Source organism: Falco punctatus (assembly GCF_963210335.1).
Source record: "Falco punctatus genome assembly, chromosome: 9".
NCBI lineage: Eukaryota > Metazoa > Chordata > Aves > Falconiformes > Falconidae > Falco > Falco punctatus.
This window is the reverse complement of record NC_137589.1, coordinates 35,141,555-35,166,223: the sequence shown is the minus strand read 5'-3', so window position 1 is coordinate 35,166,223 and position 24,669 is coordinate 35,141,555. Positions and strand designations below refer to the sequence as shown.

The 24,669-nt window shown below is 49.0% G+C and overlaps 1 protein-coding gene across 12 annotated transcripts in view; it reads left to right on the top strand.

Annotated features, from left to right (window-relative positions):
- The window catches only part of CCDC186 (coiled-coil domain containing 186), a 59,232-nt gene extending 34,563 nt beyond the window's left edge, over positions 1–24,669 (top strand). For 4 of the 12 annotated variants that reach the window (XM_080403352.1, XM_080403355.1, XM_080403360.1 and 1 more), the window contains 3 exons: positions 658–20,411; positions 24,033–24,195; positions 24,399–24,669. In XM_080403352.1, the coding sequence (XP_080259478.1) occupies positions 658–741 (84 nt within the window). In that variant the 3' untranslated portion in view covers positions 742–20,411; positions 24,033–24,195; positions 24,399–24,669. Of the gene's footprint in view, positions 1–657; positions 20,412–22,984; positions 23,107–24,029; positions 24,196–24,398 lie in introns of all 12 variants that reach the window. The other 8 variants (XM_080403354.1, XM_080403363.1, XM_080403353.1 and 5 more) reach the window with 8 other exon arrangements.

Below are 24,669 nucleotides of genomic sequence, written 5' to 3'. Positions count from 1 at the left end.
CTGAGGTACTGCCTTCAAAGAGATGTACGCTGTTAAAAGAACAAAACTTTTCAGAAGTCAGCTCATTGTGAATTGGTGCCACTGATGGCATTGGGTTAATGAGAGTTATGTAACATGATTGATGCTAAACCTCTGTTTTGGGACCCTTGTATGCTGCACTAACGGGCTGCTTGTGCGTTCCGTGGGGAAGGGCCTCCCCACACTCTCCCCCAGTCACGTGGAGCTGGGAGCATGGGCTCTGTGTGCCTGGCCCTGTGCCAGCCACTGGGTATCCCGTTGAGCCACTGGGGCAACATGTCTGCTGCAAGGGAAAGATGGCAGGCTGGAAAATATTGTGCAGGCTGCCCGCTGGACTGCGGTGTCCTGCAGAAGTTGGAGCTCTCTTCCTGTAATTATCATTCCCCTTGAACATTATACTTTCTAGACAGCCTGTAGAATATTAGTAACTGCAAAAAAAAAAGACTTGTTTAGAGCTTTACATCCTTTATTTAAATGAGCTTGGTTTTCTTCAGCTCTGTCTAATCATTTGCACTTGTTCTGGATACTTGAAAGTATCAACCTGCTGACATAAACAGTTATTCTAACGTATTCATGTATTTTGTGCTGATTGACTCATTTTCCCTGTATAACTTACCCTATACTTCTTCCCCCCCAAAGGAAAACCTTCAAACTCTAGGAACAGAAATAGAACGGCTTATTAAACACAAGCATGAACTGGAACAGAGAATAAAGCAGTCGTAACAAACTTTTATGGAATAACCAACGTGAAGATGCAGAAAAGGCAGGTGCTACAGACCAATGTTTTTTACATTTTTCCTGAAATTTGATTGCCTGCCAGCACAAGCATCTGGTATTTTGCAAATACAGCCCGTAACCATACAGGCTTACTCGTTTGAGAGATCTACAGGGTTTGGCATCAGCGTGGTTCTGTCTACCCAATACCAGCCTGAGGTGTTGCTGAATTCTGCTACATAGTACATTTATCTAAAACTTTTATTTGAAATGACATACAGATGGTTTGCAATGCATACTGTTTTAAGTGAGTTGCAGTGAGATTTCAATTTCTGCACTGTGTAATTAATCAGTCTCTTAACGATGGAGCTTGAAAAAATCAATAAATTATATTTTAGTTGCTGTTGAACATATCCAGTGTTACTGAGCTTTAAGGCCTTTCAGACATCCTTTCTTGCATATTATTTCTGATCTTTAGGTTGATTAAGCATTTTTGACACATGCATGGAAAATGCTTTGTCACGAAATTTTGATTTTAAAGTGGTGGCCATGATACTGTGTATTTTCTGTTTGGATTAACATTCAACTGGTCAGTTTCTTTATTCAAAAGAAGTGAAACAGTAAAACTAAGAGATTAAGAAGCTCTCTGAGTCAATTGTTGAGTATGTGTACTTCAAACAAATGTCAATTCAACAAATCTTGTAAACCCTTGATCTTTAGGTATATGGATCTAAAGAAGTGTGATATCAGATAATTGTTTAATAAAGTTCTTTGGCCTTCTGCGTAACTTCACAGCATTTAAAAAGTAGGAGTTTTAACTGCCTGTTGTTAATGTATGTACAGGTAGACATCATGACTGCATCTGTTTGCAAAGACAAATGGAAGCTAACTAAATTTTTTTCATTAACTGTCTCTAGATTAGCCAGTGAAAGTAATGGTAAAAAATGGGAAATGCATCTAAATGGGATTTTAATCTATTGGTTGGACTGTGAAAGTGGCACAGAAATCTGTGTGACTCCTTAATTTAACTGAAGAATTAGTTGGTCAAAATGACATGAACTGAGAACTGTTAGTCTTTCAGTGGCTGAGAGGGTAATGGAGGAAGAGGATCAAGGTGACAAGATACTGGTTAGTCACAATGTCATCTTCACACTTAATTCTAGGATAAGTAATTTACAGGATCTGAAATCTCTATTCCAGCAGTAAATGCATAAATTTCTGTATTTACTGCCTTTTGACCAAAATTAATTGACCAGATCACAATGTAAATACATACTTGGGGGTTTTATTAAACACTTGAAATTCCTATTATCATGAAAAAAGATTCAGTGTACAATTATGATAGCAATGCTTTAGCTATTTTAATTAGAAAGTATACCTGGGGGGAGGAGAGGGAGGGGGACAGGTAATCTGTCTTCCTGCAGGCACCATTTGCATCATACACAAAGCAAGGGGCCTGAATCCAGCAGCACACAGGAGGATAATTCATCAAAGCATATAGGTGACTTAAGGGTGTACACTCCATTTTTCAGAGGCCGCTGGGTCACTTGAGCTTTGTAATGAACCAAATTGAGCAAAAGAGCCTGATTTGGTTTGAGTAGTTTGATTCAAGACAGTAAGACTTCCTTTTTACTTTAGAGATGGGCATCTCTGAAAGTCCTTGTGGGATCAAGCCCTGGTTTGTGGTCCAGAGAGCTTCAAGAGGCAGGTCCCTTCAGTGTCAAAATATTTCTTTAGGAAGGGGGGGAAAAAACAAATTGTTTAAAACCTGACTGAGCATTGTAGATACTGTGAGCCTTTACTCTGGGTGGGGTTTTATACATATATTTTTCTAATTCCTGAGAGCAATGGTTATCTGAAGTGTTAGGGAATTTGGACCAGTCCAGTCATGAGACTACCTCTGCTTTACTGTTGTGTAAGTGATGTGAAGAGGAAAATACCTGGCTCTGCTGAAACAGATTTGTCACCACCTTCCAGGAAGTGAACGGGCAGTTGTTCGTGACTGAACTAGGCCTTCTGCTGAAAGGAAGTATTTAGAACAATTTGCATGTCGAAACATAGCTTAGCTCTTGTACATTTGTGTTTTCAAGATCTGGATATTTTCAAGCATTCAGCTGAATAACTCCAGTATTTTAGATACTATGTTAATATTGTAATCATTTAATGTATGTTCTCCAGGTGTACAATGTGGATGAAGGGGAGGTGTGATGCAGATGGAATAAGTGCAATGACATTGTGAAAATTCTTATTTCTTTTTGGCATGGTTGTTTCTCCTTTTAAGTTACTTGAGAAACCCAGTTAGCTGTCTCCCAGCCCTGCTGGAAATGCTGCTTTCTCTCTGTAGCACTAGTAACTTCTCACACTTTTTTTTTTTTTTTTTGGTCTTGGTTATGGAGACACACAAAGCAGCCAAAATATCACATTATTTTTTGTGCACGGTATTTTCATGGACCAAAGTAATTTTCTGTAGGCATTATTTTAAACATACCTATTCGAGATGGAAATTTCATTCTAGCTTGTGCGTTGGCAAATGACACGCTATCTGGTAAGCCCAGAATGCGATGAATATGTGACAGGGTCAGCCAGCAACTTTGCTTAACAAAGTTGCTCGTTTCTGAGAGGCGGTGGTGTATTAGGTGTAAAAATGTTGTTGACAGTCCACCTGTCTGTTGTTTCCGTGGAGTAGATTGTCAGGAGTGTTACAATGTTGGTGCATGTAAGAACGCTTCCTGTGAGAAGGTGTATTGCTGTGGGGTGGCTCACACGGGTGAGCACCAGCGGGTGCAGGGTGGGTGTGAGGCTTGCATAGCAATCACATTTCACTTACCCTTGTTTTGGAAACTTTATATTATGAACCCGTGATTGAAAACTGACCTCAGATAAACTGAACTGTAGAGATAAACTGATAAACTAATTTTGAAGGCAGCCTGGAGCAGTTAGCTACGTACCTGTCATTGAAATTCAGCGTCCATTAGACATGTAATTGCCACAGGCTGCTTTGGAAAATTCCAAGCTTGTAGTTGGTTGTGTCCTACAGGCTTAAACATCTGTTTCTTAAATACTCAGGGTGCTCTCTTAATTCAAACATCGCGTCCAGATGTTGTTAGAGGCCCTGCAGGAGAACTGTCTATGCTTTTCCACCCTCCGTAAAATCCAGCACTGTCATTGTCTGAAGCCAGACCCTCTGAAATGAAGAATGCCATTTTATGCTATAGAAATTACTGGCTTTCTGCCACATGGACTTGTGCAATATTTTCAATTCTAGTCTCCAGAAAACACTGGAGACTGATTTGTTCCCTAGGTATGTTCTCATCATTTCACTTGTTGCTGGCAACACCTGCAGTTATCTCCAGCTAAGAAACCTGAAGTCACTCTCTGGAAATATTTTTCGTGACAATATTTTGGTTCATAACTCGAAAAATTAAAAGAAATCAGATCTCTGGCTCCCACTGAATCGAGTGTAACGCTGAGTTCCTGCGTGCTGTAGAGACCCGGCTCTAGGAAGGGGTTCAGAGAACAAGGCCGGTCGGGATGGGCTGTCACCTGCTGCCCAAGGGACACAGCTGCAGTGGTGACTGTCAGCAGTAGGTGGCACTGGAAATCAGATTTACCAGGTCTCAATCAGATTTACCAGGTCTCAATCAGATTTACCAGGTCTCAATCAGATTTACCAGGTCTCAATCAGATTTACCAGGTCTCAATCAGATTTACCAGGTCTCCGCAACGACCTGAAACCTGTCGGAGGGCAGTCGGCTGCGTTGCAGGGTGAGCTGGGTGGTATCCTGAGCTCTTCCAAGGTGGATGGGGGTTTCCTTCCCATTTTTTTGTTCTAACTGCAACTATGTTGAATCTTCCGATCTATGTATGTTGTCTGAATATACACAGAATGTCTATTGATTTAATTTTGTAGATACCTGTTTCTGTATAAAGTTTTTGAAGATATAACTATACCTTATGTATATATTGTACTTTGAAATAATAAACATACAAATGTATGGAAGCCTGGTTGGAGTCTGTGGTTTGTACCGTTGCTTGGTTAGTGCTGCCTGACTCTGGATTGTGCTGACAGCCCTCGGTGAAGGCCTGTGGTGGTGGCAGCAGGGTGCCGCGTGTTGAGTGGTCATCTTTGGCGAGTGCAGTGGGAGCCGCCTCTTGTCACAGTGTGGAAACTAACTCAAGGTGCTTGTAAGCCAGTACTCTGGGCTAAAAGCAGCTTCATTGCCAGCAAACTGTTCTTGCCAGTCGGGATGCTGGGAGGGCGCCGTAAAAGCCCCTTGGTGTTTCCCCTCACGCAGATGTAACTGTAGCAATGATCTGCCCTTGGAGGCCCTGTTCCTACCCGCAGCTTGGCTGGGCAGTGCTTGCTGCCAGCCCGAGCTGTTCTGTTGCGCTGTCTGAAGAGGAGGTGGCAGTGCCCCGTACCTCTGTACCGCCACTCGGGGTGAACAGCAAAACCAGGGAAAACAGGGCTGCGCACCTCTCGTACTGTACTTCATCTCCTGGAAACTGGGGGGAGACTTCCCATTCGTAAAGATGGGCGATGGGGGTGCTGCTACCAAGTACTACTGTGAGCTGCCGCTGTTCCCGGTAAGCGGCCTTGATGCTGGAGTCTTCTTTTTCCCCTTGTGTTACGTGAATTTGACAGTCCCACGCTCCCTTGTAGCAAGGGCTGGTTCCCTTGGCCACAGCTCCACGTTTGGGACGCTGCTGCTCCGGTTTGTTTATTCCCTTGCAGAGATCTAATGTAGTTTGATTTTTAGCCATGATAGTATTGTTTAAAAAAAATAAGTGATGCTGTCAGGTTACTGGCTGTTCATTGTGGCTGGGAATCAAATTTGTATGGGTTGTCCTGCCCTTGTGAGCTGATTGTACGGAGGCAGAAAAAGGAATACCGTGAAGGGCATAATTTATCAAGTTTATTCTAGTGTCTCCCAGAGTACTGTAAGTGAGAGAAGGAGGTGTCGTATTTTCTGTTGAAATTTAATGGCAAATGACTACTAGCTTTACAAACTCAGGGTGAGGGCGCCCAGCAAGTTTTCTGGTTCCTGTTACCTGTGCGAGCCTTGGCTGGAATTGTTTGGTAGTTCAACACTTTTCTTCCAGCCTTTTTCACTGATAGCAGATACAGCTCTTGGTGATAACGTAACCGAAAATCAAGACTGATTTGTGCTCCCTGATGCTTAGCACTGCTGTTTGGAAACAACAGCCTGAAACTGCACTTCCTCAAATACTAATTTTGGCTGTGGTGGTAGTTGCAATTACCTGTTGAGCAAATGACTTCTCACCCCAGTTTTTTTACGGATCAGTCTGTATTTCAGGCTGACAGCACGACTGCGTGTACAGCAGAAGGGTTCTCACGGCGCGTTAGTGTTACGTGTTCAGTCCTGAAGGCAGGCTGATACTGCAGCTATTGGGTAATAAATATACAACCCGATGCCAGCAGTTTAGTTGATGAGCTGACTGCAAAAGAGCAAACCAGAGCTGCTGGTTTCCTCTCCCTCCCCGCTCTATTTTAAGGATATTTTAATAGAGGTATGGTTGGGGGTTTGTTGTTGCAGTTGGTTTTAGGCTCTTTTGCATTAAAACACAGTGGGTCTGTGCCAGATTTTGCAAGATTTTTGCATGCATAAATGTAACTGTCGCAGTAGAAGAGTGCTGCTGAACTAGTTGTTCCTATCTAATGTGTATAAATATGCTGTTAGCGGTGTTTGTTGCTGTTCTGCTCTGGTGGTTTCCCTGTAGTCAAGAAATCCTCCGGCCTTCAGGTTTTAAAGGGCTTTTCACCACGTTCAGCTGCACACTGATCTCAGGGGGGCTGTTCTAATGCCTCAAGTGAAGCACCTTGCTGACTAAAAGGCTGAATCCATTCTGGTCTGAATGCCTGTGGGCTTCTTAAGAAATGTCTATTTACAAATAATCCCATGTGTGTGGAATAAGGAAAAGCAGCAGATGAAAGCACGAAGAAGCCTGTGAGCTTAACCAAAACGCTGGTGTTTGACACAAAGTAGGTGAGCAGAGCCTAGCAGGCACGGCTGTTCCCTTCGGAGTGCCTGATGAGCCTTTAAATGCTGCCCTGGGCCATCCAACTTGGAGTTCTTCAGGAACTGGTGCTGCCTTTGAAGACGGAGGTGGCTTCAAGCAAGTACAAATTCAGGGCAATGTTTTTTCAAGCTGTGGTCTGCAGCCAGGCAGAAGGGTTTGTGAGGAGCTGGTTAAAAATACTCCAAAAATGGTTAGATCTGAGATTATTTTAACTTCAGTCAGTGCCTGGCAGGGGGGAGAGGAAGAAGATGAGAATCCCTTATATCAGCACTGTGGGTAAAGGCAGTATATGGCCAAGTTACAGGCTGAAAAAAATAAGCCTAGCACCGGTCACCCTAAACCTGTTCCATGGGTCTGCGAATTCCCTGGAAACTTTGGCAAGTCAAAGAGGTGGAAAAACACTGAACTTGGGCTCAGAGCTGTGACCTGTTAATGCTGCAAGTGGCTTGTACTAACAGCTGGTCTGGCTTCACCTTAGTAATTAGATTATCAGGGAAATATTGATTAGACGGACTCTGGAAAATGTTTAAGGGCTTCATCCTTCTGGGGAACTGATCTTCAGCCTGGAAGGTGACATGAGGAATCGGAACAAGCTGCTGACGGCTTGTCACAGGCTTAACATCAGGAGTGACACAGGCTGCTGCCAGCCGGGCTCGCGATGCTCCTTCCCTTTGCCGTGTGTCTGATCTGGCCCTCGGGCTCAGCCAGACTGGTGGGGATGGCTGGTGGGGACAGGACCGCACTGTGGTGGAGGCGGAGGCAGGACTGTCCCAGGGGTGATGTTACTGCCCACTGCTGTCCACCTGCTTCCAAGCTGTGCGGTTATTCAGCTGTTCAGGCGGCTCCCGACGCGCTGCAGGTCACTGCTCAGCCTTTCGAGGCAAAGCAAGGAGTACGTGTTTTCCCCGGCAATGCGGCACTGTGACCTGCCACGTGTCGGAGGGCGATGCACGACTCCCACGTCCTCCACGCTGTAGGGACAGAGCTCCTTGAGCGAGGCAGGACGGCTGGCAGTGAAACACCCGCACAGCTCCAGGTAAACCCTGCCCCAGCATCCACAACCCCTTGTTTCGCTTGGCTTTGATCACATATTTCTGGGCTCTAGAAAGATCCAGCTGGAGCCAAGCAGGCGTCTTCCATCAGTGAGGACTTGGGGGGGGGGGGGGGGGGAAGCCTCTGCTTTGTGACCCAGTCTGGTGGAGCAAGCAGCCATCGGTCTGGGTACCCGTGGCCCCAGATGCCACGCTTTGAAACCCGCATGGTTTTTCTTGGGCCATGCAACCCTGATACCAAATGCATCCAGACAGGCTGGCGGCCGGGGATGACTGCCACCCTGGCACTTCAGAAAGGCAGGAGCACCTCTAAACCAGGACCTGACAAAACAGGGGCTGGACCAAGTTCCCTTCGCTCCTCAGGCGGGTGAAGCCCTTGGAAAAGAGATGTGACAGATTGGCAGTAAGCCCGTAGCACGAGGCTTGCAGATTACATTTTTTTGTTGCCTGAATTACGTCAAACCATTTCCCTCCCTCGGACTTGCCTTGCAATCTACCAAGGCTGCTTGTTGACGGTGAAAGACCAGTCAACTATTTCAAACTGATTCGACCTTGCTTGGGTTGGTGACAGAGCCCAGACCTTGCTGGTAGTGGTCACCTTGTAATGCCAAATCCACTGCCACGTGTCCCTCGTTAGAGGCAATGTTTTGGCAGCTGTAAGCCATGCCAAGGCACGGTGGCGGGTGAGCTCCCCCCCGTCGCACTGGAGGAGAGTGTGATGTAGCTTTCCTTGGCTTTGGCAGTAGCTGAAACAATAGAGATGTCCCCAAAGGCTGGGGCATGCAAGCCAGCAGGGCTCCTCTAGAGAGCAATAAATGGAGGCATTTATGTTTAATTAGTTGTGTATCAGAGCAAACACTGGGAAAAAAACAAGCCAACCAACCAAAGCAGCGAGTTTACTGCTGACTGCTGGGGAAGCTTCTGCCAAGAAAACAGCCTTGGAGCAAGGAAACGAGGCCCTTCCAAAAAGTGACTCAGAGCAGCCTTGCAGGCTCCTGTGCTGGCACCCTGTTCCCACCGTGCTGGAGGGGGGCACGGAGGGGCAGCTCCCAGCCAGGCACCACCCTCTGTGCAGGTGCCTTGTGACCAGCAAGGAGCCCATCTCGGACATGGCTGCAGGGAAGGTCAGCTGGGATCCTGATCCCTCATATCATGGAATGGGTTGGGTTGGAAGGGACCTTTAAGATCATCTAGTTCCAGACCCCTGCCACGGGCAGGGACACCTGCCACTAGACCAGGTTGCTCCAAGCCCCGTCCAACCTGGCCTTGAACACTGCCAGGGATGGGGCACCCACACCTGGTCTGGGCAGCCTGTTCCAGTGCCTCATCACCCGCACAGTAAAGAATTTCTTCCTAATATCTAACCTAAACCTACCCTCTCTCAGTCTAAACCCATTCCACCCTGCCCTATCACTACATGCCCTTGTAAAGTCTCTCTCCAGCTTTCCTGTAGATCTCCTTTAGGTACTGTGAGGCTGCTGTAAGGCTTCCTTCTCCAGGCTGAACAACCCCAACTCTCCCAGCCCGTCTTCATAGGAGAGGAGCTCCAGCCCTCTGGTCATCTTTGTGGCCTCCTCTGGACTTGCTCCAACAGGTCCATGTCCCTCTTATGTTGGGACCCCAGAGATGAACGCAGTACTCCATCCAGGTGGGGTCTCATGAGAGCTGAGTAAAGGGGCAGAATTACCTCCCTCGTGCTGGGCACGCTGATGATGATGTATCCCGGGGCATGGATGGCTCTGGGCTGTGAGCGCACATTGCTGGGTCACGTTGAGCTTCTTGTCTACCAGAACCCCCAAATCCTTCTCCTCAGGGCTGCTCTCGATCCATTCTCCACCCAGCCTGTCTCTGTGCTTGGCATTGCCCCGACCCAGGTGCAGGACCTTGCACTTGGCCTTGTTGAACTTCATGCGGTGCGAACAGGCCCACCCCTCAAGCCTGTCAAGGTCCCTCTGGATGGCCTCCCTTCCCTCCAGCGGGTCAACTGTACCACTCAGTTGAAAACTTGCTGAGGGTGCACTTGATCCCAGTGTCCGTGTTGCTGATAAAGATGTTGCACAGCACTGATCCCAGTACAGACCCCTGAGGAATGCCACTTGTCACTGGTCTCCACTTGGACATCAAGCCGTTGCCCACACCTCTTTGAGTGTGACCATCCAGCCATTTCCTGACCCACCGAGTGGTCCTCCGGTCAAATCCATGTCTCTCCAGTTTAGAGACAAGGATGTTGCGCAGGACAGTGTCACGTGCTTTGCACAAGTCCAGGATATACTAAGATGAAAAATGCAAGTATTTTCCAACATGAGATGGTTCTTTCGATTTTTCAGTCTTCTGGCCTGAAAGACCAGGAACCTGATACATGCAAAGCACAGGGACGTTGAAGGAGCTCCTGTTCATACCAACCTGCCAGCTCAGCTAGGACAAACCTTCGAGCAGGGACAAAGTCAGCCAGAGCAGTCAAGGCAGGACTGGAAAAGGAGCCAGTCTTCCCTGGAGAGAGACCAGACCTGGCTTTGTTACCTGAGGCCATGAAGGCAACCAGACAACTGAGTTTGTGCTGCCAGGAATGTGGAGCAGGCCCTGTGATAAGCCTTTCACTTTTTTTTTAAAGAAAGGCCATCCTGGCAGCAAGAGCAAACACCACCTTGCTTTTGGAGTGTCACAGCCTCTCCTCTCTGCAGAATGAACCTGGGGCACTGCAAGCCCAGATCTGGAGTGCAGCTGGCAGCATGATCTTAACTTCTCCTTGTTCAACCCCACGGCACCCAAAACATGCACTTTTGAATGGATATATGTGAAAAAGAAACAGCAAAGTCTGGCTCTCTTTGGAAATGTGGCACAAAAATAGCTTGCACAATCCTATCTGCTTTGGAGGTTCCTTTTGGGAAGTGTCTGCCTGTGCTGGGCTGTGTGTCGGCTCCCAGTCCCATCGGTTTTCCCTTCCCCTCTTTCTTCTCCGTGCTCCTGGGACTTTGCTGCCTGTGGAGGAGCCAGGGACCCCAGCCCCTGCCAGACCTCACTCAGCTTCATAATTGCTCACCCTATGTTTCCACCAAGGAGCAAGACACGATGGCAGAGCAGGGAGCATCCCCTTGTGCTTCCAGTAACACTTCCTCACCGAGCGATGGCTGGGCCAGTTTTTCTCCTTCCCTTAGGACAAGCAGTCATGAGGGCAGCACGCTGCTGGTGTTTCTAGCTTGCTGCTAGTTCCTGGTGGCCAAGAGTTCGGCAAATTTGCTCTGCGTGGTGGGAAGGACGGCATGTACCACATTCACCCTCGACATAGGAGGCCGTCCTGGGAGCCGGCACTGGGCTTGCTGGGGCTGGGTGCTGCAGCCAAGGCAGCTGGGAGCCGGGAGCACCGGGACAGAGAGCACAGAAATAGCAATATATGGGCAGGGGGAGAGAAAAGGAAGATGTAGGTTCTAACTCAAGGCCTTTATAGGATTTCTGATAGGTTTAGAGGAAGAAAAGATTGTTGTTGGGGGGTGATTGTTTTTTGTTTTACAAAAAACATAGGCAAGAAGTATAATTGGTAACATAAGAAAACACAGATCTGTACTGACAAACTATACGTGTGATTTGTCTGTCAGCTCTTACAAGAAAGGGAAAATTGTGTCATAAGAGTATTGGGGATGAAAAATGTGAGGATTTGAATGAATCCACCAAGAGCCCTGCATTACTGTTGTGGGAAGCTGAAGACACCTTGAAGGCAGAACTGCCAGGAGTAAGGAATGGGCTTTGCTAAATGGCTCGGGGAAAAATACAATCCTAAATCCATTCTATTGGCACGGTGTGCATCCAGAGAAGGACAAACAAATGTGACGGTAGAGCTGGGGATGCAGTCATGAAAAATACTCAGAAGTCCCTAGCTATTCTTCACAGTTCCTTCGAAATCCTGTTGTACGGCTCTTAAAAATCTGAAAATGGTTAGTGCCAAGCACGTAGGTCTGTCATCCTGGGTAATGCTGCATCATCATTTCCCGATGCTCCCATTTTCCTGTCCATATCCCTCTGTTGTCCCATGTGAACGTTAGAGCAGAAGCTCTTGGGAACCAGCAGCACTGGGTTTTGCTTGTGCAGAACCAGCACAAATTCTTCCTGATCCTTGCCAGGATCTTCTAGGCACTGCTATCAAAAACGCTTTAAAGTTTTCATGTTGTATAAGGACAGTTTTCATGCAAGATAACTAGTGATGTGTGAAAATTAAAGGAGCAGAGAAATTGCATTAGCTGTCGCAAACAAGCAAGGAAAGAATTGCAAACTAAGTACTTTCCAGTTTGGATTTGCAGAGGCGAGCGCAAGGTGCACAGAAGAGGAAACCGAGTGTGCAGCTAGCAAGTGTACATGTCTCAAAGATGCCCTAACTGCAGTGCCAAGAAAATCAAATCTGCAGCCAAGAAAAACACCATTAAAATAATGCAATGACATAATCTAAATGCTGCTAGTGAATCTAAATTACACACAGAACAATCAAGAAGGAAAACACCGACAACATTCACTTGTGTAACAGGGGTGTAGACCTCACAGCTGGCAGGCAAGGGAAGGACACAAAAGCAGACACGGGTAAAACCAGTGTTGTAAAGATGGACTTGATCTTACCGAAAGCACCAGCCAGGCCTGTCCCTGAGGGGCGATACTGCAATAAGCATGCAGACTGCACACTCAGGTTTGTACCTTTTAAACTAATTAGTTTTAAATCCGCCACACCTAAAAAACCCACTACAGCAGACTGGTGAGTGTGGCAAGCCAAGAAAGTGGCAGTTCAGCATCAGGACACTGCATCTTCCTCAGACAAAAAGCTGGATAAAGACGTGATTAATATTTTTTAAAAGAACAAAGGAACACGCTTCACCAAGGGCTTTGAGATCTCCGATCGAGAGAGGTCCTACCTGTAAGGTAAGTACTGGTGGTTGCACTGCAGGTGGCAGACAGCTGTGGGGTATGTTCCCTAGACTTCTGCTCCGTGCCTTTTATCAGCTACGAAAATTTTGTGGGGCCAGCACTACTTACACTAGCAATGCAGTCAGGTTATAGAACTAGACATGAGAAAATGCAAACGTAGATCCACACCAACATATAAACGGGCTGGCTCAGACCTAACACTGTATTGTGCTAAAAAGCAGTGAACAAAAATGTCTTGATCAGAGGGTAAAAGGCATTTTAATCATCCAATATGCTTTATTAACGGGATGTGCTTCAGGGGTCTCTACTGATAAGCAGCATTTATTATTCACACTTCACAAATTCATCTGCATTGTGGACTTTAATATAAGCAACACGATGCAACCCCTGATAGGCGGGAGAGAGGAAATGCACGCGCCACACAAGATGTTCCCATCAAAATCTCAGTTCCTCTTAACGCAAAGCGGACCTACGGGATGCAGCGCTGCCAGGGCCCAAACACAGACACCCTACCCAGCAAGCACGCCCTCGCGTTGGGAAGGAGAGGCCGTCTGGCGTCGTTAAGCACAGCCCTCAGCTGCCATGGCCTCGGGAGGGCCTGGGTGGTGGCGGCCTCAGCCTTGGCTGGGGGCTCGGGGCGCAGCCACCGGCTCGGCGGGGCTGTTTGTGTGGGCCTGGGCAGACCCGCAGCACTGCCCGCCCCCGCTCCCGGGCACCAGCACGACAGGGAGGCCCTCGGCAAAGGCCTTTCGGTGTGAGCCTCCAGGCAGGCGCAAACCCACAGGCAAGTGGCTTCACACCCTGCCCTGCCCTCCTCTTCCCCCTAAAATGCCTCTGCCTGCAGCTTCGGCACCCACGGGCCAGAAGGGAGAAGTGGCGCCAGAGCCAGCAAGCTGCAGAAGGCACCCGAGAACAAAAGACTCATGTTAAGGCTCCAGCTTCAAGCAAGCTTGGCCATTAGCTTCAGGAAGTCTTTGTCATCTATGCCCAGGAGGAAGCAGATGGAAATCGCAGAATTAATTTGGTCTGAAGACCTTGCGTTCAGGAAAAACACACGTGTCAGGCCCCATTACTCCAGATCGCCGGCACAGGGGAGGGATGAGCCACGTGTGGCATGGAAGCGTAAGCACGCTGGATGCCCATGTGGTCCCCATCGACAGCATCCCGGCAGTGTGTCCCGGCTGGGCGGCCGCTGCTGAGCAGGGACCTGTCCCTTCCCCGCCACCACGCCCTGGGTGGATGGCTGAGATCAGGGATAACCATGGGCAAAGGGAGAAGAGAAGGGTCTGGAAGGGCAGTTCTGGCCCTCTCCAGGGATGGAAGATCCCACGTGGGAGCCAAACCCTACAGGACACACAAGTCTTCTCTTTCCAAGGCCCCGCAGACCACATGTGTGAGCTCAGCAGCTTGCACCACATTGAACATCATGGGTAGCAACGCGAGCCTTGCTTCTCACTTCTTTCCATCACACAGTAAGAGAAAAAACAGGAGATGACAGCTATGGTGACATCTGTAACTACCCGATATGGAGCTGGAGCTCTGCAGCACCATGGGTTTTGTGCAGAGGCTGGCAGAGGTTGCAGCGGGCTGCGCTACATTCCCCTTGCTTTGCAATTGCTCTTAAAAACATTGAGTTCAAGGATCATTCATTCTGAGCTCCATTCCCCGTGCTGCAGATGCTGACCCTGGCAGCTTTTTAGAGGGGATGTATCCAGTTCCTTTGGTTAAACTTGCTTTGCAGCCAGAAAGCCTGCCTGGTCTCGTAGCTCACACTTAGAATGTGTGCGAAGGCAAACGCAGTGCAGCAGAGACACCAGAGAGCTGCAACCTACCTACCACGGCCAACAAGCTTCAAGGCTGCCACGAAGTTGGCAGCTAAAACTACTCTTGAGGTGCACTCACTCCTCCTGTAGATGATATTGATGGCTTGGTAAAGTTCATTTGAATGTTCCCATCTCCCCAAAGTAAGACACTATGTTTTGGTGTGTGACAAGCAGATACAAGACCTCTCCATGATGCCGTGGTGTCATCTCCACACACTCTGCCCCAGCCATGCTGCAGTGCCAACCTGGGACAGGGTTTGACTTTTATTCTCAGTGCAGAAGAACCCCGGTGCAGCAGTTTTTGGGAAATAATAGAATCATTTATGTTGGAAAAGACCTTTAAGATTATCAGGTCCAACTGCTAAATCACAGACAAGAGGCTGCTCTAAAGGGTGCTGAGGACATGTGTCTCAACCATGGTTTCCATGATACTGAGGAGACAGGCTAGTGACCGAGTACCAAAGTAGGTCAGAGAAGGAAGTTTAATTTCCCGTTGCAAAATGGGAAAGCATTGCAGACCACAAAGCCTTGCAGACCATGAGAGGGTCGAATGCAGAAGCGTTCCTTCCAGCTCTTGCTCTGGCACCACAGTGCACCCAAGCAATGCCATGTTTCTGCATGGACTCAGCTCAGCTCCGAGGCCAATGCTGCACATGCAATGGAGTTACAGACTTCAGAACAAAGCTGAACACCATGCACGTACTTACCACCCCTGTGCTCTGCGTGAGTATAAATAGGCTGTGCATTAATTCACACAAACAGGCTGATAGGCTTCTGACACAGTTTGGGTCACAGCCTGTCAGGCAGCTGTAACTCAGGTGTACTTTCTAGTTCTCCCCTTCCTTGTGCTGACTCAGTTTCCAGGGAGAAGCGGTGCTGCTGCGAGTCTGAGAGGTGTTAGACAAAGGAAATGCAAAGAAAATTTCTCAGTTTATCCACAAGGCTTGTTTCAACCGGCAAACTCGCCTTACTTGAAGTGCCACCTCTGCGCTGGTGTGCACAGAGGAGGGAGAAATGGTGCTTTTCACTGTCAGGTGGAAGGATATCCCAACCAGGGCTGAGGTGACCCTTTCTCCTCTCACCCCCCACTGTTGTCCCACAAGCGTTCAGCATATTGCACCCAGCTAATACGGGGTGATGGGGGCTCAGAGGAGGGCAGTGCTGAGATGCTCAAGTGTCTTCTCCCATTTGTCATGGTCCAGAGCACAGTACAGGGTGCAAAGGGGATCAGTGAGCATGGGTAGCCTCTCAAGCTGCTCTAACCCGAGCACCTGCCTTTCTCTCAAAGCAGAAGCGTTTTGTAAAATGCAGCCACTACTAGACCACAGACACTTTCAGAGAGTCATCAACATTGTCTTGAAGTAGTTGAACAGTTATTGGAACAAGTGCATGATAAAAGCCCTTCCACCCCCTTTCCCCCTAGCATCGCTTTTGGATCCCATGATTTCTTTGTTTAAAATAATTCAGCAGTAGACTCTCAGATAGTTTCCGTCTAGTTAAAAATAGTTGCTTGCCTCATATGGCTTTAGCATGGTACTGTCAACTGTAAAATGTTCCACCTTCCAAAAAAGTAGAGTGAAAAATGAAAGTGAGCTTTCACACATCATTACTCTCCGCAGTTAGACCTCCACAGCTCATTCCAAACCCATCAAAGGAGGAGAGGCGAGCTGGGAGGGTGGGCAAGCAAGGCGCTTGTGTGAGTGCCTGGTGCCCCGTGGGTCCTTGTGAAGCTTTGCTCCCTACACAAAAGCAGCCAGGCTGATGGTTCACTCATTTCCGCAAACAAAACACTAGCTTATATTCAAGAAACATTTATTTGTTGGATTATTGGAATGTAAGAAGAGCTTAGTCATCATGGCTGTATGTCTCCCGGCATCACTTGGAAGAACATGCTCCACCAGTATGGCCCAGTTAGCTAACGTTCCACAGCCAGCCCATAATACTGGGGCAGGAGAGCATGAGAACCTGAGAGCCTGTCAGCCGTCTCACAGCTCTTGTGCTCTGTAGGCATGCGGATCAGTGATGGGCTTGCACAGGGTGTCTGGCTGTCCTGAGCTGCATGTGTTTGGGGCAAAAATAGGGGTGATATGGTTGCAATAGTGGACAGACGGTGGAGGTGGGTTATTTCACATGGCTCTCTGTATCTCTTGAAGCTTGAACATGTTTGCATTCAGGCCCAGCTGCTGGAGGGCATGTGGGGGGACCCCTCTGCCACAGAAGTGTCACAGGGTGGTGGGAGCGAGGCAGGGCAGAGTGATGAATGGCAGGTGTTTCGGGTCCAGCCTAGGAGGAGACAGACGCAGCCAGCTCCTGATGCTTCTGCCTGAGGAGGGAAGCACGGTGCAGCAGGAAGAGCTGAGCTACGGTTTGCCACATGGCCCCAGGTCAGAGGGAAAAGCCACCCGTACGCAGCAGCTGAAGCATCCATCACAGCTTCTCCTACTTGCTGAACAGCCTCGGTGGCGTCCACCTGCTCCCAGTGCCAAAGAACTTTGGAGAAACCAGAGGAGATGCACAAGTATCCCTCACTTTGCACTGCACACTTCGCAGCATCAGAAGCTGGCTTTAGAGGCTGTCTGACAAATTGCTGGTTAATACCCACATTAATTCATTTTTTCCCTAAGAGCTGCATTTGCTGTGCATGCCAAGCCATCCTCTGCTCTTCTTCTCAAGGTGATACACTGAATTCTGCTCCCTGGGCTGTGGTAATCAGCTATTGCTGGAATACGATCAAGCCGCAGATGACAGCTGTGGGAATTGCAGGGACTCTGCATTGCTGAGCACCACAGTCAAATCCTGGCCAGCATCAGTGAAGCAGGATTTGACCACAGAGTCAAACCTCCCACAAAAGACCTAAGCGAGCCAAGTGCTGCAGCCTGCCCATGGGGTGCTCTCAGCACCCATCTCTGCCCCCAGGCAGCACTCTCTTGTGCTGCTGCTGTGTTTATGAGATCCTGAAGCATACCCGTCACACATCGTCCCAAATTGGTAACTCCATCGTAAGCATTTGCTCTGGGTCACTCTTGACAAAACAAGGGATAAGCCTAGAAATCAATTCCTGCTACAGAAAATGAGTGCTTTGAAGTAGTGAAGAAAAGGTCCAAGTTTTCAAGCTTTGGATGCCTACTTGTGTACCAGACCCCGGCTGTGTTTATGGGAAGGGACGTTTTCACATGCCAACAATTTTAACACACACCACGCCTCATGCAATTTTTCTTTCCATTTACAATATTATGTATTTTCTATGATAAAGTTTGAAGTGCGGCTTTTGTGCATGAATGATACAGTTTCCATAATATTTTTTCATATGCAGAGACATTGTTTTGATCTCATGGGGCATGAGTCAACTCCTATTTGAGGCCCTTGGAGTCCTTCCAGTGACCTTCCTGGAGCCTGGCTAACTGGACAGCCAAAGCCTGACTTGTTATAGGTGCGAGCTAGCACAACCTGCTGAGTCTCAGGGCAGCTCAGTAGAGCAGGTGAGCCAACAAAAGCCTAGATCAGGAAACTACGCTGGTGGCATTCAGTGTGCTTGGTGCAAAACCAGAGTCTCTGCCCCAGAAATTCCCATGCTGCAGCACCATGAGCCTCCCTGGACAACCTGGCAGCAGTGAGTGTTCAGCCCTGCACGGTCCCCAAAGTCTGCCCCTCCAAAGCAGGTGCCAAGTCCCTTAATCTCAAAGCTTTAGGAGTCAGGCTGAGCTCCAGGACTCATTTGGCTGAGCTCCTTGAGCGGGATGAACATTACCCTGGGTTGCCTGGATTACAGAGGCCAGGTCCTGCACCCTCACAAAAGCAGGAGCCCGGTGGACCCGACTTGGGAGTGCTGCCAATGTGCACGATGGCACAGCAGAGCTGGAGTCGTGCTCTAGCATCACTTCCCATTAAGACTCCTGAGCATGCAAGGGTGGTTCCCATGGAGACCCTCAAGACCCCCCATACAACTGTGGGATCCCATACAAATTCAGATGTGTGCCCATCCAGTATGCATGAATTTTATTGCCTCTTCTTCAGGACTGTTGGAAGACTAATTATTTATTTTTTTCTGGTAGGACTAAGTTTTGATGGGGAAATGTGAGGTTCCTCAGTTCAGCAAAATTCTGTCAATTTGTCTCAGCTCAGAAAGGTGCCCCTGTTCCGTAGGGCCAGCAAGGAAGAGAGCATGCCCAGACACTGCAAAACACACCTCAGACCCCAAACAGGCAGCAAACAGGTCAGCCCACCAAGCTACCAAGCATTGAGCATCCTCACCGTTTGCGTGGCTTACTCACGTCTCAGCAGCTGTTACTGATGAAGAGCTAGCGAGTGGTGTTCGTGTCACGATGCTCAGCACACGGCATTTCCATGGCTGCCCAGAAAGCGGTCGGTGCCATCAGCAAATGGCACTGGGGAGAGGTGGGGAGCACGGAGTCCCTGAGGAAGGCCCAGCAGGTGGTAGGCTCTGCCTGGCTCTGCTGCCCGCTCAGGCAGGGACCCGGGATGGCTGCAGCCCCCGTCCGCATGGGCAGCTCCTTCGCCTCCAGCCCGCTAAGGAGACACCACACCACTGGGAAATCGAGCAAAATAGTTCACGTTTATGAAACAGCTCCTAAGAGTTTTAAAAAGGGACTAGCGGTGTTTACACACAAGCTGGACGGACTTTAACGTGGTGCATGCTCTGTTGTGTCAACTCCCACACCTGCATAAGGTATTTTGAAAAGTCCCCATGAAATGAGGGAGCCAAACTTCTGAGTCTGATCAGCCCTGTGCTGGTGCTCTCTATGGCCACATTGAACCTTATGGCTAACGGAGCTGCGGGATGCTATGGAAAACCTTCTCTCCGGAGAGCCTCTGTTCATGTCTGAAGCGAAGGCTGGTTGAAAGCAGGGAGTGGAGCTGTGGGGCAGCTGGTGTTGGAGCAGCCTGGGTGCAGAGCCCTGCTGCCGGGGCTGATGGAGCGCTCCCCAGGGAGAGGCAGTACCTTGGAGGGTGCCCAAGCCTGGCAGTGCTGCAGCAGGGCACCTAACGCTGCCTCCATCACCTCTCAGACAAGGAGGAGACCTCGCCAAAGAAGAATGAAGTTGAAGCACATTTTCTTGTGCTTTTCTAAACTACCAGAATTACCAAATGTGCTTTTCACTGTTTGTTTTGGTGTTCTATGCCAGAAAGTTTCTGGAGCCCATCTTAGCGACACAGGTTCTCCTCTCTCTTGCATCATTTGCAGAAGGCCCTGCCTGGACCATGTTTACTCGTAGGGTGACACTAGGAATCAGTCCATAAAAGGTTGTTGACCTGGGAAGAGAGATTTTCTAGAATTTAAGGGCTGGGCAACTTCTTGGAAACTGCCTTATCAGCACGGCTACAAGCTGGAGCTTTAACAACTCTTCCTGAGTTGCACATCTCTAGTTCCCATTCCTGCAGCTTGGTATTCAGCTCTGTACACATATGCTTGTTTTGCAGTTTGTTATTTATAAAAACAGCTTTGAGCAAAGGCTGCCACAAAACCATGAAGCCAAGCTTGATTGCTTTGCTGTTACTGAAATGTGGTGCCAGCTAAGACCTGAAGCAAACCAGGAAAGGGGAGCAGACGTCTGTGCACTGAGACTGAGTAAAGGCTGGTGCCACAAACCTGGCATGTCCTCCTTCACCGGTGGAGAAGGGACTTGCGGGGCACTGCTGGGGTGTCAGGGTTTGTTATCAGCAGAAGCAAAAGGTGGTAAAATAGGAACAGAGAGGCACTGCCTGTGCATAGTAAGGAGTGTCTCCAGCGTGAAGGTTGGTCTCTAAAAGCGGTGGAGGAGGACTGAGAGGGAATGGATGAGTGCAGAACTCTGGGGATTTAAACCAAAGCCTGATGATACATCAAAGTCTGCTGGAGGTATGAGCTTACACAGGGGCAGACTTGCTCTGAAGTTTCACCGGAGTCTTCACCATAAACCCCCAGGGGGTAGGAATGGGGTGGGGTGGGGGGGTGGTCTGCAGTGCCTCAAGCCTTCCCCGCAGAGTAGAACTGGCAGCCCAGCCAGAGCAGCCACCCCTTGTCCTCCCCCAGTGCCTTGGACCAGCCCAGGCTTTGGGGCGATGCCGCTGGCTGCTGCACGGCTGGCAGTTTCCATCCCACCTGCAACTGGGGTGCCTGGGGAGGCATATTTCCAGGAGAGCTGTAGAGAGGATGGGCTTTGCATCTGGGATCCAGCCTTCATCCTGGGGAACAGAGCACGGATCTGAGGCAGGGCTGCAGGAGCTGGCCGGCCAGCAGCTCACCCATTGCCCTCGCTGGGATGGGCTGCTCAGCAAAGCTGGCATCTGCCTTGGAAACAAATGTCCATGGAGCCACGACACACAGCACCGGTAACTTCACCTCCTGAATCGCTGCTATGATAATCCTGTTTGCTCAGTCTTAGTGACTGAAGAGAACCATAACCAAGAAAAACAGCAGGATTATACTCCAGCACCTGTTCCCACTGAAAGGATTACCATAGCTGGCCGTGCAGGATGACATCCTCTAGGTATCACCATGAAAGCGGCCCGAGTGACATGGCAACCCACCAGAAGAACCCCCCCTCTCTCCCCTTCTGCGTGCCCTTTCCCCAGGTATTTTCAGCATGGCAGCTGAAAGCTCCTTGCAGATGGAGACCAGTCCATGTGGACAGAAGTGTCAGTGTTTGCATGTCTCCAGCACACAGGCTTGCTCTCCAAATAGCATCATCTCTTGTTTGACTCTCTAACGGAGAGGCGGTGTGAGAAATATGGGCTGTAAACTGCAGAGCTCAGAAGACAGACGACAGCAGCTTTAAAGCACTTTAAACCAAGTTGGTTTTCCTACTCATCACTCCTTGTACCTTTGTGGTTCAAGCACAGGATCGGACCCACTCATCTCACAACATGTAAGAGCTCTGTTGTGCTGCATCTGCATCCACCATGCAATGGCAGCTGATGTAACAGCTGTTTTACTGCAAAATTAAAATGTTTGATTGCAGAAAAAGAGGTCTTCCTCTGTTTACATGGGAAAGTAGGAAAACCAGAGAAAGTCCAGAGGAATTTTGGAGGGACTCAGCTGGATGGTTAGCTCAGGCAACATGAATGCAACCCTCCTGTAGATGGAGGACTTCTCTTTAACCTCACCTTCCAGACGTGAAATCTGTCCCACTGTGCCCTCTTGGCTTGATTTTGGGAACACCTGGGGTACCAAGGCTAGGTCAATTGCCATGAAGTTGCCAATGGGCTTTGCAGCAGTGCCCTGAGGGCTCGTTCTGCCACCGGTCTGGAAGCCTGAAAAAGAGCCTTTGGAAGAGAGAAGGGATGCTCTGGAAGGGAGAAGGCGACCACCACCTTCACACCCTGGGGGAATGATTTAAGAGGGGGAGTCTGAGTGTAAAAGAAGCCTCATGTGCCACTGGAGCCTGGAAACAGGCCCCTCTGGTCCTCCACCGTTGCCCAAAGGTGTGATTCCCTGAAGCAATGCTAACGCCCTGTTGCCATCACCCAGCAGCAGTGCTGTCACGGGCCGGGGAGCTCCAGCTGGGACCAAGCACCTGCGTTCCCACTGTGCTGCAACAGCTCAGGTCTCCTAAGCCCCTTCAAAGCAGGGCATCTCCCAGCCGTGGCAACTTTTAGTCCCCCATAGAGCTGCAAGGAAGGCACAGTGTCCCTTAATGGAGCAGAGAGGTGCTGCAACAGCACCGAGGCCCCCATGACATAAGCCTCTCCATCATTCTCAAAAGCATCCTCCCATCCCCTAAGCAGAGGCCTCGGTGAATGAATTACTGCGGTCACAGATGTTTTTTTCAATGATGGAATGTAACATTAAACTAAACACTGGAATAGGGAGACAAACAAAGCAGAAAAATCAGGGAAATAATCCTTAGCTTGTAATGATTTTTGCAAAACATTGTCGAAATGAGGTTTTATTGGAACTAAAGTGTATTTATCATATCTGTCAACACTGGAAAATGATGTTTAAATTAAAGCTTTATTTTAAACCCTGAAGATGACCCAGAAGTGATGATATTTATAAAGAGTTTACCATACAACACAGTATAAAAAGTACATTTAACCTCTTGCTATTGAGTCAAATTAATTGTTATATATGAGATGGGAATTACTTTTACCCTTCTGACTATCAAAAGAGAAGAAAAACCACAGGGAGGAGAGCAATGACAGCTCACAGGTCAGAGTCTCCTGTGAAAAGGACAATAGGAAAACGGTCCCCGTTGGAGAAGGCCACCCCGATGCTGAAGCTTGTCTAGATCCGGGTGGAGACCAGGCAGTACCAAGCAGCAGAGCCCTCTGATCCCTGCCGTTGCACACAGGATTTCAACCTCCGACCTGCTTAACAGCTGTTCTCAAGCCCTGAGCCAGCCAGGCCCCCATTTTTAACTCAGTTATGCTGTGGATGGGTGGCTCTTTCCAAAGTCTTCACCCTGTTGTTTTTGGCCACGGCTTTGACAGGACAGCAGGACTGCAGACGACTCCTTGTGCCAGCTCAGCTTCAAAGCAAGGAATGTCCTGTGGTCCTGATATCAAGTACAACGCACTGCAAAGGCTGTTCTGACAAGGCTGAATAATGCACGGTATAAACTGGGCGTAAGAGTAAACTATGTAGCTGTTTTATCTGGCCAAGAATGTCCGCAGGGCTGATGATGCTGGTGCCCCTCCTGTGTGCTTGCCATGATCCCGCTGCTTCCCAGTGGCTCAGGTGCCGTGCTCAGCTACCAAGGGGGAAAGGCCACCTGGGTTTTTAGGGATGCTGAGTTCTCTGGCAGCCCGACAGCAGTGGTGAGAATGCCTCTGCCAGAGGGGACTGGTGGCTGTCAGGTGACAAGGGCTGACACCCCCTCCTCCCCTACCCAACAGCTGGGGTTGAGGGGACCTCTTACAAACCCTCCTTTTTACCAGGGAGGGGCTCAGAAATATTCTTCTTGGGTATTTCAGTCTTTGAACCTCAGATAAAGGAGACTGCATTCCTTTATCTGGGCTTCATTAATAACCCATAAAAAAAAGACAAATGTTTTCCTTTCTTGGGACCAAGCAGAGTCAGTGTGCTCTGCTCTGGTCATGGCTGTGGCCATAGCCCAGATGGCCACCTATGTGGGGGATGGAGACGATGGGCTGCGATCCAGCGGCACAAACGCAGCCCATCAGGATGCTGGCTGGCTGTAGACCATGCAGCAGCAGCCCCGGCCTGCCACTCCTGCATGCAATGCAGAAGCTATCGCTGAAGTGGCAGGGAGCCAAGGAGGTGGCTGTGGGTAATGCTGCGAAGCTGTCCGGAGAGGGGAGAGGGGAAGCTGGTGGGCAGAGCCGAGCCCTGGGTGGTGGGAGGCTGTGCGCGGGAGCAGCCGGGAGCCGAACGGTGACACGGGGAGATAAAGCTCTTGATGGATGGACCTCGGAAGGTTTGAAGGTTTTTGTTCTGTTTGGATAAGCAGTCAAATATTCACACAGATAAGCTTCAGAAATGCATCTGATCTGAAGCCATTTTCATCTTAAAAAGCAGGGCTGGAAATAGAACAAGAGAATTCCTCCAGGGCTTGGGTGGCTCCTGGGTTTTCCATCACCAGCACCAGACTGTCCAGACCTACCCGTGCAAGCAAACCCACCGTCAGTGCAGCTCGAACAGCCAGACCCTCCCTGAGCCTCAGGCATTTGGCTGTGCCCAGGTACTCATCTTACTCACAGCCTGGGGGATAGGGGAGGTGGTCCTTTGCTTGGTCATGCTCAGCACTTGGTCAGCTTGGTCCACATAGCTGCTATGGGTGGTTTAAAACACCGTTAAGGAAACCCCCTTGCTAGCATTTGTGTATATCTTAATGTATCCGTTGGCACGGAGTTTATGTAACATTCCCTGGCGCCTCTTCACCAGCAGTTATACCCACATCGAGCATCTCATTGCATGCAAAGATCTGCAATAACCTGGTGATGAACAGCTGCTGGTGGCAAGACCAGACAGCAGCAGAGATGATCCTGGCAGCCTTCTGCCCTCCTTGTGCACCACATGCAGACCCAGATGAGGGCTGCAGACAGCACCAAAGATGGCCAGCGGTTATCCTGCAACTTTAAACTGGAGCGCTTGAGTGGAGTGCTTTTGGAGAGTGCATCATTTCCTTGGAAATAAATTATAATGTTGTACTTTA